Source organism: Procambarus clarkii, chromosome 55 (assembly GCF_040958095.1).
Source record: "Procambarus clarkii isolate CNS0578487 chromosome 55, FALCON_Pclarkii_2.0, whole genome shotgun sequence".
NCBI classification, from domain to species: domain Eukaryota; kingdom Metazoa; phylum Arthropoda; class Malacostraca; order Decapoda; family Cambaridae; genus Procambarus; species Procambarus clarkii.
This window is the reverse complement of record NC_091204.1, coordinates 16,676,564-16,691,101: the sequence shown is the minus strand read 5'-3', so window position 1 is coordinate 16,691,101 and position 14,538 is coordinate 16,676,564. Positions and strand designations below refer to the sequence as shown.

The following is a 14,538-nucleotide window of genomic DNA, read 5'->3' as shown; positions in this document are numbered from 1 at the left end:
ATTCCAGAAAGTTTAGAGAGTTGACAATCGTATGTGTGTACTTACCTAATTGTACATGTCTGTGGTTGAGCTTCGGCTCTTCGGTCTCACCTCTCAGCTGTCTGTCGACTGGTGTACAAATTCCTGAGCCTACTGGGCTCTGTCATATATACATTTGCAACTGTGTATGGAGTCTGCCTCCACCACATTACTGCCTAATGCATTCCATTTGTTAACTACTGACATTGAAAAAAAGGAATGGTGCCCAACCACTTGGACGGTCGGGGATTGGACGCCGACCTGCATGAAGCGAGACTGTCGCTCTACCGTCCAGCCCAAATGGTTGAGCACAGGCATTGAGAGTGGTAGGCACAGTGCCTCTGCTCCTTCTTTAAGTATTCATAGTGAAATTCCACTTGGGCCCAAAGCTGCCAAAGATTGAGAAAAGATGTACAGGCTCGTAAGTGCTTGCGTAACCGCTTCGTGAATCTGGCCCCTAGTTACTCCAGTTTCTCCCCCTCACCATTACCCTCTGTTTCCTAGCAGAGAGGTTGCGCCTCGGCCTACCTAGCTCTCCGCCAATTACGACAGATTGTTCTCAAGTTTGAATTGCAGCCATTCACCTGGAGATAGGCATCAAACTATTTTTGGAATCAATTAAAACCGTCAGCCTACTCGTCTCTATGCTGTTATAACACTGTCATATGGGTTGTAGAATTCAAGTAGATTTCCTAGTATGATCTACATTTGCTTACGATACATTGATGAGACGAAACACATTATTTATGTCTGCTCCTCGAGTAGTTTTCTTAAGAGTGTCTCAAGCATCTTGGACGGAATACATTTGAGTGACACTTGTCAATATTGCACTGGTTTCTGTCTTCCTCTTGAATATAAAGACAATGTTAGATGTCATCCATGCACTTCAGGTGTGTTCAGGGAAGGTTTCCAGGTCGCCCTGGAACCTGTGAAGGGTTCCAGAGAGTTACAAGGGGATGGATCAGTGCCTCTGTCATTACCTTCAGGATCAATGGTGGCATTCCAGGTCGTCCAAGCCAGTTTCTCCAGGTGTCTCGCTAGTCATGATTGTATCCTCCAGTCTCCTGGAAGCTCTTGTGTGTTAATACTTCCTGGAAGGTCTTGTGTATTAATGCCTTCCTGGAAGGTTTTGTGTATTAATGCCTTCCTGGAAGGTCTTGTGTATTAATGCCTTCCTGGAAGGTCTTGTGTATTAATGCCTTCCTGGAAGGTTTTGTGTATTAATGCCTTCCTGGAAGGTCTTGTGTATTAATGCCTTCCTGGAAGGTCTTGTGTATTAATGCCTTCCTGGAAGGTCTTGTGTATTAATGCCTTCCTGGAAGGTCTCCTTTATCACTTCACATACTTTCTTGTTATTATCGGTGAAGCCAGATTTTCTTACTCAATCAGATTACCTCATTAACATTGTCTGATTGTCATTTGTCCTTTTTCTGATTATTATTGTTATTTTCGTGTTTCTGGGTTGGATAATATCCCTTGGATATTATCGAGTCTATATTTTGCTAGTCTGCTGTTGGTTGTCCTCGCTTGTTTCTTTCATGTTCTATTCTTTATATATTGTCTAAACCCTTGTGTTCTAATGGTTTGGTTTCTAATGGTTTCTATGGTTCTGTCGATCCTTTGGCTTGTTTTTGTTGTTGTCTTTTTGAAGTTTTACGGGAAGAAAACATTTTCTTTGAGCTTGTTTTCTTTGCTTGTTCTGAAAACAATAGTTTTCAGGAAAACACAAATCTACAAGGGGCCGTGAGGAGGATTCGAACCTACGTCCGAGATCATCCCAGTTTTATCCCAGATCATTCCACCCTGTTTTTCAGGGAACTTTTTTTCCCCAGTTCATTTTCTATTATGTTAACTCTAGGAATTCACCGACTTTCTGGAAATTACATTTGACTGAATGTCTTCGTCCACCTCTGATTTACCCAACTGGACTGGACGGAAGAGCAACGATTTCGCTTCATGCAGGTCGGCGTTCAATCCCCGACGGTCTAAATGGTTGGGCACCATTCCTTTCCACCCGTTCTATCCTAAATCCTTATCCTGACCCCCTTCCAAGTGGTATATAGTCTTAGTGGCTTGGTACTTCCTCCTGGCAATTCCCCCCCTTCCCATCTCATTCCTTCATTGAGTTAGCCACTCATTGAATGGTTAACTCATTCCCAAGATCTTTATTTTTTAGTACAATCTATGACCTGAAATACTGACTGGAACTCCATTTCATATTGCGTAAAGTAGAGGTCCAGACTAGCTATGGAATGTGTGTTCTCCCTAACATTTTGAATCCGAAAGTTCCTCTGTATTGTCGCTATTAACTTTGTTCTCCATGCCCCTCTCTTCTTTCCGGGTGGTTATTGTTTTCAAAAGTTTATTTTCAGATGGTCCAGAAGTCACTCGGGCCTTTCCTGGCCCTTATGTGATTAGCCTTTTGTTTTCCTTCGAAAATTTCTATACCGGTTCATTTTTTTTTTTCTCTCTCTCCCTCAGCAATCTTGTGTCCTAGTCTCCTGCTGTGTTCTCGAGTGTTGCTGAGTCGCGTCAGCGCTTCTCTCTCTCTTCTCTTCTCTCTTCTCTTATCGTCTCCAGCGCTCCTAGTGTATAGTCCTGGTGTGTGTGTGTGGGTGTGGGTGTGGGTGTGGGTGTGTGTGTGGGTGTGTGTGTGGGTGTGTGTGTGTGTGTGTGTGTGTGGGTGTGGGTGTGTGTGTGTGGGTGTGTGGGTGTGTGTGTGTGTGTGGGATGTGTGTGTGTGTGTGGGTTGTGTGTGTGTGTGTGGGTTGTGTGTACTCACCTAATTGTGCTTGCGGGGGTTGAGCTCTGGCTCTTTGGTCCCGCCTCTCAACCGTCAATCAACTGGTGTACAGATTCCTGAGCCTATTGGGCTCTATCATATCTACATTTGAAACTGTGAATGGAGTCTGCCTCCACCACATCACTTCCTAATGCATTCCATTTGCTAACTACTCTGACACTGAAAAAGTTCTTTCTAACGTCTCTGTGGCTCATTTGGGTACTCAGCTTCCACCTGTGTCCCCTTGTTCGCGTCCCACCAGTGTTGAAAAGTTCGTCCTTGTTTACCCGGTCGATTCCCCTGAGGATTTTGTAGGTTGTGATCATGTCCCCCCTTACTCTTCTGTCTTCCAGTGTCGTGAGGTGCATTTCCCGCAGCCTTTCCTCATAACTCATGCCTCTTAGTTCTGGGACTAGTCTAGTAGCATACCTTTGGACTTTTTCCAGCTTCGTCTTGTGCTTGACAAGGTACGGGCTCCATGCTGGGGCCGCATACTCCAGGATTGGTCTTACATATGTGGTGTACAAGATTCTGAATGATTCCTTACACAGGTTCCTGAACGCCGTTCTGATGTTAGCCAGCCTCGCATATGCCGCAGACGTTATTCTCTTTATGTGGGCTTCAGGAGACAGGTTTGGTGTGATATCAACTCCTAGATCTTTCTCTCTGTCTGTTTCATTAAGTACTTCATCTCCTATTCTGTATCCTGTGCCTGGCCTCCTGTTTCCACTGCCTAGTTTCATTACTTTGCATTTACTCGGGTTGAACTTCAACAGCCATTTGTTGGACCATTCACTCAGTCTATCCAGGTCATCTTGTAGCCTCCTACTATCATCCTCTGTTTCAATCCTCCTCATAATTTTTGCATCGTCGGCAAACATTGAGAGGAACGAATCTATACCCTCTGGGAGATCATTTACATATACCAGAAACAGTATAGGTCCAAGGACTGACCCCTGCGGGACTCCACTTGTGACGTCTCGCCAATCTGAGACCTCACCCCTCACACAGACTCGTTGTCTCCTGTTGCTTAGGTATTCCTCTATCCACCGGAGTACCTTCCCTCTCACTCCAGCCTGCATCTCCAACTTTCGCAACTGTGTGGGTGTGTGTGTGTGTGTGTGTGTGTGTGTGTGTGTGTGTGTGTGTGTGTGTGTGTGTGTGTGTGTGTGTGTGTGTGTGTGTGTGTGAGTGTGTGAGTGTGTGAGTGTGTGAGTGTGTGAGTGTGTGAGTGTGTGTGTGTGTGTGTGTGTGTGTGTGTGTGTGGGTGTGTGTGTGTGTGTGTGTGTGTGTGTGTGTATGTGTGTGTGTCTTGATGTAATGTTCCTGATCGTTATCATATTTCCCAACTATTCCCACCTGATATTTACACGTGAATGAGAATAATCTCGACACTAGCCGCATTTTAGTCTTGCTTGTGAAGCCTGGAACAAAAGATTAATGTGCTTCATTCGACGCTTTAATCAGCGTTCACTCGACTGTCGGCGCCGACGACACATTGACTCGTTATTTCATTTCATTAACACACATTTCTCTTTCTTTTTCTGTCTTTAGGATTAAAGAGAAACAGAGAAAGAGTTCAAGAAGAGAGAGATAAGATAAAGGATGCGATATTGGCTCTATTACTCCCAGCACTGAACATCTCCCAGTTCGTTAGGGCCTGAATACTGGAAACTTTACCAGCAATGATTACAATCTTGTGTTAGTGACGACTCAAGACGCGGAAGCGTCCTTGGAGATAATGCTAGTCTTACGAGAGAGAGAGAGAGAGAGAGAGAGAGCAATGAGGAATGTTATCTACGCATGATAGTAATTCCTGGGTTCACAAAATTGTTATCTAACGGCAGGAGATAGCGTGTTAAGGAACAGTTTGGTGTTCCTGGAACATGGTCGTTAGTGGTGTTATTATTAATTAGATTCTGTAATCGCATGCTACACCTTAATTCCTTGTCTCTGGCGCCCGCTGTGAAGGCGCTGATACAAGTTATAGGCGATAACCTGATTGTTATAGAGGTCTAATTTGAATCTCAATCACCGAAGTTTACCTGTCTTAAGAGCACATTGTGCGAGCGCGTGTGCGAGCGCGTATGAGAGTGAAGAGGCGTTATGGGGTCTAGGGGGGTGAGGGAAGGTGTATGAGGGTGTATGAGGCTGTATGAGGCTGTATGAGGGTGTATAGATGTATTACCCCTAACTGTGCCAACTAAGGTTGCTTTCAAGGCCTAGATAGTCTCCCAGCCCCTGCCATTCGAACGATTTAGATTACTGCAGTAATCTAAAAGTTAAAATCTATAAATACAATACCCACGTATTTGCACTTAAAATCGTATAATGAGTTAGCTTAAAGGATTTCTTCGTATAACTCTTTCCTCTTTCTTAGCAGTAAATAGGTACCTGGGAGTTAGACAGCTGCTACGGGCTGCTTCCTTAGGGGAGTGTAACAAAAAGGAGGCCTGGTCGAGGACCGGGCTGCGGGGCCGCTAAGCCCTGAAATCATCTCAAGATAACCTCAAGATAACCATATATTGAAGACTGAGGCAATTTGACGTCGCTGTGACTTTTCTGTGTCCGCAGTATCCGTCTGTGCCTACTCATTGTGGCGTTCCTAGCACAAATTCTTTGTATTCTTTCAACAATAATTTTTAAGATCTCTTATGTCGTTAACATGTCTCTTCTCCCCCATCCCCTCCCTATCTCAGTTCTTCTCCAGTGGTGTGAGGTGAAGTTTTGTAAATGTTTCCTCGTAGCTCGAGCTCTTAAGCTCCGGAATGAGTCTTGTTTCGTATCTTTGGATCTCTTTAAGTTTTGACTTGTCTCTTTGCAAGTAAGAACACGCTGCCAAGGCTGCATATTGAAGGGTGTGTCTTGCGTGGACTGCTATCTTGAGGTCATCTTGAGATAATTTCGGGGCTTAGCGTCCCCGCGGCCCGGTCCTCGACCAGGCCTCCTTTTTGTTACACTCCCCTAAGGAAGCAGCCCGTAGCAGCTAACTCCCAGGTACCTATTTACTGCTAGGTGAACAGGACCATCAGGGTGAAAGAAACATTTTGCTGATTTGTCTCCGCCTCCACAGGGGGTCGAACCCGGAACATCAGGACTACGAATCCGAAGCGCTGTCCACTCAGCTGTCCATAGTGTTTCCGAAAAGCTATTTTGTCCGTGTTTCTGAATATTAGACAAATGGCGGAGCTGAATTGGCGTATATATAGTTGACGTGGACCAGGCGCCTGACAGCTGAGTGGACAGCGCTTCGGATTCCTAGTCCTGAGGTTCCGGGTTCAATCCCCGGTGGAGGCGGGGACAAATGGGCAAAATGTTTCTTTCCACCCTGCTGCCCCTGTTACCTAGCAGTAAATAGGTACCCGGGAGCTAGACCGCTGCTACGGACTGCTTCCCGTGGGGTGTGTAACAAAAAAAAAAAAGCCCTGGTCGAGGACCGGGCCGCGGGGACGCTAAGCCCCGAAATCATCTCAAGATAACCGACGTTAGTCTGCTGATGTGTGTGTGTTTCTGGTGTTATTTTTCGCAGGAGTCGACTCCCAGGTCTTAATCTTTTTCTGACGTATGAATCTGTCTCCTCTTTATCCTATATTGCTGTACGGGGGTCTTCTCACGTCTGTTTCAATCCTCGTACCTTTACATTTAGTTGTGTTCACTTCTAATAACCACTTCTGTAGTGTGTTTACATCCGTTAGTAAGGGCTCCACATTCTCTACCCTGAGTCTCCCATTAGTTCTCCATTGTAAACATTGACATGAAGCAGTCAATTTCTTGTGTCAGGTTGTTGACATGTATTAGAAACAGTATGGACTCTGGCACCGGCCCTTGTGGATATTGTATTATATCTTGAGAATGTCTGTTTGCCTCTGGGAACGCAGAAAAAGTTACTTTTGTCCGTTCTTGTATAGTCAATGATGCGCACATTTTGTTGAATGATTGTCTTAACAATCCACTTAATCTTGTTTACCTAAAAATATGGATAATATGTGGTTTTGCTAGCCAGTAATTAACTTAACTGCCTGCTTTAAATCGTAAAGGCTGGTGTCTGGGAAGTTCCAGAACCCGAGTTCAAGCTACTCCATTGCCTCAAAATGATTTTAATATAAATAAATAAATATATATATATATATACATATATACACATATACACACACACACACACACACACACACACACACACACACACACACACACACACACACACACACACACACACACACACACACACACACACACATACACACACATACTGTACATCAGTTGATTAACGGTTGAGAGGCGGAACCAAAGAGCCAAAGCTCAACCCCCGCAAGCACAACTAGGTGAGTACAACTGAGTACACGTACAACACTCCGCCCGATGGGTAAAGTTTCCGCCGGAGACATTTAGATGGATGCTTTAAGTAATCTATTGATTCCATCGTCCAATAACCCCGAGTGCCATTATCACCTAACAGAAGTTTGGGTCTCTGAAGACGGACGGGTAGAGAATGGACAGGAAAATAATGCCGTGTGTGAGAGCAGGAGGAGACAATTAGTTGACCATTTTTGGGAGCTACCTGTGAGCTGTCTTGAACCACGAGAAACTGGCTGATAACTGTTGACTGTGAGCTTCAGGAGTTCAGTCAGTGGAGAGACAGACAGTCAGATGGTTGATGGGGTTCTGGGAGTTCTTCTACTCCCCAAGCCCGGCCCGAGGCCAGGCTCGACTTGTGAGAGTTTGGTCCACCAGGCTGTTGCTTGGAGCGGCCCGCAGGCCCACATATCCACCACAGCCCGGTTGGTCCGGCACTCCTTGGAGGAAACAATCTAGTCTCCTCTTGAAGACGTCCACGGTTGTTCCGACAATGTTTCTTATGCTCACTGGGAGGACGTTGAACAACCGCGGACCTCTGATGTTTATACAGTGTTCTCTGATTGTGCCTATGGCACCTCTGCTCTTCACTGGTTATATTCTGATGTTTTATAAGGTGCTCTGACCCTTGCTCCGGAGATGGAGAAATTCCCTTCCAAAAACAGTAGGGAGTCTGAAACCTTGGAGGTCATCACCGGGGGTGATATTGCTTGCTCTTTCTTGATGTCCTCTCTCTCACCCTCTCTTTCACAAGGAGAGAGGAGACAAAGGAGTCTCTCTCCCTCCCTCCCTACCAACGCTACTCTTGCGACAATTTCCCAGCTTGCACGAGGGTCCAGGGAGCGCTTGATGCCCTGCTGACCCTTGAGCGAGAAACACTCGCCCTCCGCCTTCAATACTTAGCTTATTGTCCACTCAGACAACATTTAGAAGTCGATCCCCATAGCATCAGTCTCGCGTTTCCAGACCAGCTGTCAAAGACAAGGATAGGAAGGTGTGTATGTGTGTGTGTGTATATATATATATATATATATATATATATATATATATATATATATATATATATATATATATATATATATATATTATATAATGTCGTACCTAGTAGCCAGAACGCACTTCTCAGCCTACTATGCAAGGCCCGATTTGCCTAATAAGCCAAGTTTTCCTGAATTATTATATTTTCTCAAATTTTTTTCTTATGAAATGATAAAGCTACCTATTTCATTATGTATGAGGTCAATTTTTTTTATTGGAGTTAAGATTAACGTAGATATACGACTGAACCTAACCAACCCTACCTAACCTAACCTAACCTATCTCTATAGGTTAGGTTAGGTTAGGTAGCCGAAAAAGCTAGGTTAGGCTAGGTTAGGTAGGTTAGGTAGTCGAAAAACAATTAATTCATGAAAACTTGGCTTATTAGGCAAATCGGGCCTTGCATAGTAGGCTGAGAAGTGCGTTCTGCCTACTAGGTACGACATATATATATATATATATATATATATATATATATATATATATATATATATATATATATATATATATATATATATATATATATATATATATATATATATATATATATATATATGTCGTACCTAATAGCCAGAACGCACTTCTCAGCCTACTATTCAACGCCCGATTTGCCTAATAAGCCAAGTTTTCATGAATTAATGTTTTTTCGTCTACCTAACCTACCTAACCTAACCTAACCTAGCTTTTTTTGGCTACCTAACCTAACCTTACCTATAAATATAGGTTAGGTTAGGTTAGGTAGGGTTGGTTAGGTTCGGTCATATATCTACGTTAATTTTAACTCCAATAAAAAAAATTGACCTCATACATAGAGAAAAGGGTTGCTTTATCATTTCCTAAGAAAAAAATTATAGTAAATATATTAATTCAGGAAAACTTGGCTTATTAGGCAAATCGGGCCTTGAATAGTAGGCTGAGAAGTGAGTTCTGGCTACTAGGTACGACATATATATATATATATATATATATATATATATATATATATATATATATATATATATATATATATATAATATATAATATAAATATATATATATAATATAAATTTCTTTTTCTCTTTACTGTCTGAATGTTTGCAAAGGCGCTTTTTTAATTCGACGAGCCAGAGAAGAGGAGGAATCGAACCCGGAACCTTGGTAATGACTCAAATCGATGGCCCCTGCAGCCACCCTCATCTTACTCAAAGTAATGGCCTGAATGCTCGTGTTCAGGCCTTTACCTTTTTTTGTATTGTTGCTGTTATATGTCAAGCTGCATGTTACACCACTAAATGATATTTAACAGTTCATTCATGGCTGTGTAGTGCTATTCTGTGCCGCCCCACGACTCTCCAGGGCTGGTATGGAAGCCATCTCTCTCTCTCTCTCTCTCTCTCTCTCTCTCTCTCTCTCTCTCTCTCTCTCTCTCTCTCTCTCTCTCTCTCTCTCTCTCTCTCTCTCTCTCTCACACACACAGGTACTTTGCATTCTCGTGCATGCATGGAAATCCGATGCAGATGTCGAGGAGGACTTTTAAGTGACATAAAGGGTGTCCGGCCTTTTTTGGCCCTTAACTGCCCGTTCAGCGGGACTTTGTACCTTCTGATACAGACAGGTTTTAGGCCGAACTGAGAGGAGTAGGTGGGAGTACTTAGAATATAAGTAAACAGGTGGGAGGGCGCATGTGGTAGGTGGGTAGCTGAGGAAGCCAGGTGGTGGAGAAGTGCTAGGGGAAGAGAGGTGTGTGTATTGTGGCAGATCTACGCCAATATAAATTTCTATCATTTTTAAATGTTGATCGGCATTTCTGAATTCTTTGCTCAAGGGATATTCCTCGTGCACTATGGGAGGGGAGAGAGCCAGGCGGCAGGAGAGAGCAAGATGGAAGAGGGAGAGACGGACAGGGGAAGATGAGTAGTAACCAAGATTTAAGGGAAAGAAAGATGAAAGAGGGAGAGAAAAAGATGGAAAAGGGAAGGGAGAGATTATACATAGTTTTAGCTCGTGTTGTGTATTGTGATTATACATGTAAGCTTGGCGAGCAACGCGTTTGGGAACTGGAAGTCATAACGGCACTTTATCAACGTCAACTGAGCAGACCAAAATACAGGGAAGTTTTGGATACATTTGAAATGCTTAAGAAGTATCACCATCTAATTCCTTAGAGAAACATGACACATACACAGTCTTGGGAAGCCTATCTCGAGTGAGGACTTAATCACCCGTAACCTAACTGTTGGGATTTCAGGTCTTGCCAACTATCCTAAGCTATGGAGTCAGGTCTCCCACAATAATCTGAACAGGACGCATTTAAAATAATTGTTTCCTGAAATGGCAATTAAGGTTTTCATTTGCCATGCTCAATGGCGATACGAATGGGGTCCCCGGACTGTGTTTTGTCCACTCCTGTTGTACAGGAACCTAACTGGTCACACACAGACATAGTACTACAATACAGAGTTCCAATATGGAATCCGTATTCCTTTTTTTGTATTAACCTGGCGAATGTGCCCGAGGTTCGTTACAAAAGACACTCAGACGTGTTGACAGTGACAAGAATGCCATGTGCACTCTCTAAATAATGTCATTATATCTTCATTGCAAGTATAGTGAGTTGGATAGTGAGGAAAGGGGTTAGGATACCACTTCATGGATGGGTATGAGGAGCAGCGAACGGTCAGATTCATTGAGAAAAATAGGGTGCCTGAAAGTCAGAGCTCAGGAGCTGAAAGTGCACTTGAGACCACCTCCCGGTGATTCCATATAGGTGAGAACACTTACCCAAAAGTCCACAAATCCTGGTCTATTTTTTGTTTCCCATTATCCAAATTAATGATGAAAGCTTCCCCCAGTTTTAATCCCAGCCTGAAATTCTGTAAAAACGCACAGAAGCAGAGGATAATTTTCTGGAGAGAGAGAGTGAGAGAGAGAGAGAGAGAAAGGGGAGGGAGGGAGGGAGGGAGGGAAGGAGAGAGAGAGAGAAGGGAGAGAGAGAGAGAAGGGAGAGAGAGAGAGAGAGGAGGGGGAGAGAGAGAGAGAGGAGGGGGAGAGAGAGAGAGAGAGAGAGAGAGAGGAGGGAGAGAGAGAGAGAGAGGAGGGAGAGAGAGAGAGAGAGGAGGGAGAGAGAGAGAGAGAGAGAGGAGAGAGAGAGAGAGAGAGAGAGAGAGAAAGAGAAGGAGAGAGAGAAAGAGGAGACAGAGAGAGAAGAGGAGACAGAGAGAGAAGAGGAGACAGAGAGAGAGAGAAGAGAGAGAGAGAGAAAGGTGTATACGGGTGGTAGCACAGATGGAGAGAAAGTTCATTTAATTTCCTTCGGCAAAGGCTTAATTGCACAGAGAGTGAGAAAGAGAGTCGTGGCCAGTGATTATAACACACTGAGGGGCGCTGCCCTCCTGAAACTCCCATGGTGATTCAGGCTCCTGTATCTGATGCGCCTTCCTTAATGAAATAGTTTCTATCGTTCATTCTTTTTCCAATAAAATTTAAGAGTTTTGTATATAAAAGCGTTGATATTTTGGGACGCGAGGTGTTGTAATTTTCGTTAAAATTGCGACACTGTCAGTTTGTTATGAAGACAGTGTCATAATGCCATCTCAATTATAGTCCCTGGAAGCTTAAAGGGAAGGTTTCTCCCCTTCTCTATCTTTCTTACCTTCTCTCTCTCTCTCTCTCTCTCTCTCTGTCTCTCTCTCTCTCTCTACACAACTGTTGTATCATTTTCTAACAGGAAATTCGCTGCCCAGAGGTCCATTTCACGCCTGATTTAATATAATGTCGTAACATAAAACTAAAAAAACTTGAGATTTCTCTTTCACTCTCTCTCTTCCTCTCTTTCTTTGTCTTTCTTTCTATTTTTTATCTCTATCACTTTAATTTCCAGTGCTATCCCCCCCCTCTCTCTCTCTCTCTCTCTCTCTCTCTCTCTCTCTCTCTCTCTCTCTCTCTCTCTCTCTCTCTCTCTCTCTCTCTCTCTCTCTCTCTCTCTCTCTCTCTCTCTCTCTCTCTCTCTCTCTCTCTCTCTCTCTCTCTCTCTCTCTCTCTCTCTCTCTCTCTCTCTCTCTCTGCCTTTACCTCTGCTTCCACCTCGAACGTAAATATTCTCGGACAAGTTCTGCTACAAATAATGATTAAATGAAAAAGGTGGAAATTGGTGAAAAGTTTGTTCAGGTGATTTTTGTCAAATTACTTGCCTATATAAATGTTAATTTTAATGTTAATTAGTTTTATGAAGATATCTTGAAATACACTGATAGTTTCTATTTAAATTTAGTTGCATATTTAAGAAATCGAAGCAGAAGCAACTTTTAAAAAGATAAGTCATTTAAAGAGTCATAAGTCATGTCTGTCTCTGTCTCTGTCTCTGTCTCTCTCTCTCTCTCTCTCTCTCTCTCTCTCTCTCTCTCTCTCTCTCTCTCTCTCTCTCTCTCTCTCTCTCTCTCTCTCTCTCTGTCTCTGGGTTGGGGGATGAGATTTAAAGTACTGTATAAAGGTTACTTTGCCTCCTCCGGTGCGTCGGCTTGTTCCTGGTGGCGTCGGCTTGTTCCTGGTGGCGTCGGCCTGTTCCTGGTGGCGTCGGCTTGTTCCTGGTGGCGTCGGCCTGTTCCTGGTGGCGTCGGCTTGTTCCTGGTGGCGTCGGCCTGTTCCTGGTGGCGTCGGCCTGTTCCTGGTGGCGTCGGCCTGTTCCTGGTGGCGTCGGCTTGTTCCTGGTGGCGTCGGCTTGTTCCTGGTGGCGTCGGCTTGTTCCTGGTGGCGTCGGCCTGTTCCTGGTGGCGTCGGCTTGTTCCTGGTGGCGTCGGCCTGTTCCTGGTGGCGTCGGCCTGTTCCTGGTGGCGTCGGCCTGTTCCTGGTGGCGTCGGCTTGTTCCTGGTGGCGTCGGCTTGTTCCTGGTGGCGTCGGCTTGTTCCTGGTGGCGTCGGCCTGTTCCTGGTGGCGTCGGCTTGTTCCTGGTGACGTCGGCCTGTTCCTGGTGGCGTCGGCTTGTTCCTGGTGGCGTCGGCCTGTTCCTGGTGGCGTCGGCCTGTTCCTGGTGGCGTCGGCCTGTTCCTGGTGGCGTCGGCTTGTTCCTGGTGGCGTCGGCTTGTTCCTGGTGGCGTCGGCCTGTTCCTGGTGGAGTCGGCCTGTTCCTGGTGGCGTCGGGCTGTTCCTGGTGGCGTCGGGCTGTTCCTGGTGGCGTCGGCCTGTTCCTGGTGGCGTCGGCCTGTTCCTGGTGGCGCCGGCCTGTTCCTGGTGGCGTCGGCCTGTTCCTGGTGGCGTCGGCCTGTTCCTGGTGGCGTCGGCCTGTTCCTGGTGGCGTCGGCCTGTTCCTGGTGGCGTCGGCCTGTTCCTGGTGGCGTCGGCCTGTTCCCTGGTGGCGTCGGGCTGTTCCTGGTGGCGTCGGCCTGTTCCTGGTGGCGTCGGCCTGTTCCTGGTGGCGTCGGCCTGTTCCCTGGTGGCGTCGGGCTGTTCCTGGTGGCGTCGGGCTGTTCCTGGTGGCGTCGGGCTGTTCCTGGTGGCGTCAGCCTGTTCCTGGTGGCGTCGGGCTGTTCCTGGTGGCGTCAGCCCTGGGCTGGGGGGACACACTCCGGCTTCCCCCCTGCACCAGTCACCGCGCTTTACGGCGTCAGAGAGTTAGCAATGGTCTCTATGGTGCTTCCGCGAATCTGTCTTCCGGAAGACTTTAATCCCCCTCCGTCTCCTCGTGGATTTCACCCGCGCGCGACTTTCCTGTACCTTTTCCATGGCTGTGGGAAATGGGGTCGCTTCGTTTTCTTAGCCTTCACTGGTTTCTGGGGAGGTTTCTGACCGTGGCCTCGTTTCAGGCTTCTCCAGCTTGGGTCTTCAGTGCTGTTCTCTTTCGAGAGATCTCTATCGTTCTCTGTTTCTCTCCATATCTTTCGACGTTTCAACGGCTTGCAGGTGGATCTGTTGGCCTCCTGTTGGCAACAGGAGGCCATCTATTGGCCTGCTGTTGGTGATAAATTCAAGCTAGCTAGAAGGTGGCACGGGCATGAATAGCCCGTTGTATGCGAGGTTCCGGCGGCTGTCATAATAGATGGATCGCTGGGTTGTTTCAAGCGTAGGTTAGACATGGCTGTGCTATGAAAGAGTGAGTGAGTGACAGTCTATCCAACGTTGGAGGCCTGACGCTCAGGGCTAGTCTCACCCAAACATGTAGGGGAACTGGTTAGGGGTATGGGACCGACATAGGCTGGTCGCGCTCTCTCTCTCTCTCTCTCTCTCTCTCTCTCTCTCTCTCTCTCTCTCTCTCTCTCTCTCTCTCTCTCTCTCTCTCTCTCTCTCTCTCTCTCTCTCTCATCATCACTTCCTTCTCCTCTCCCCAAGCACTAAGTCATCAATGAAGGACCAGCACGTAATGAGTCACACAGGAGA

At 45.8% G+C, this 14,538-nt stretch overlaps 1 protein-coding gene across 1 annotated transcript; it reads right to left on the bottom strand.

Annotated features, from left to right (window-relative positions):
- Positions 1 to 1,619: 1,619 nt before the first annotated feature.
- LOC138352955 (capping protein-inhibiting regulator of actin dynamics-like) lies at positions 1,620 to 14,102 on the bottom strand. The gene is made up of 3 exons (XM_069305614.1): positions 13,879 to 14,102; positions 12,669 to 13,741; positions 1,620 to 1,717 (listed from the first exon to the last, which is right to left on the bottom strand). The coding sequence occupies exons 1-3, from the start codon at positions 14,100 to 14,102 to the stop codon at positions 1,620 to 1,622; spliced, it is 1,395 nt and encodes a 464-aa protein (XP_069161715.1).
- Positions 14,103 to 14,538: the final 436 nt, after the last annotated feature.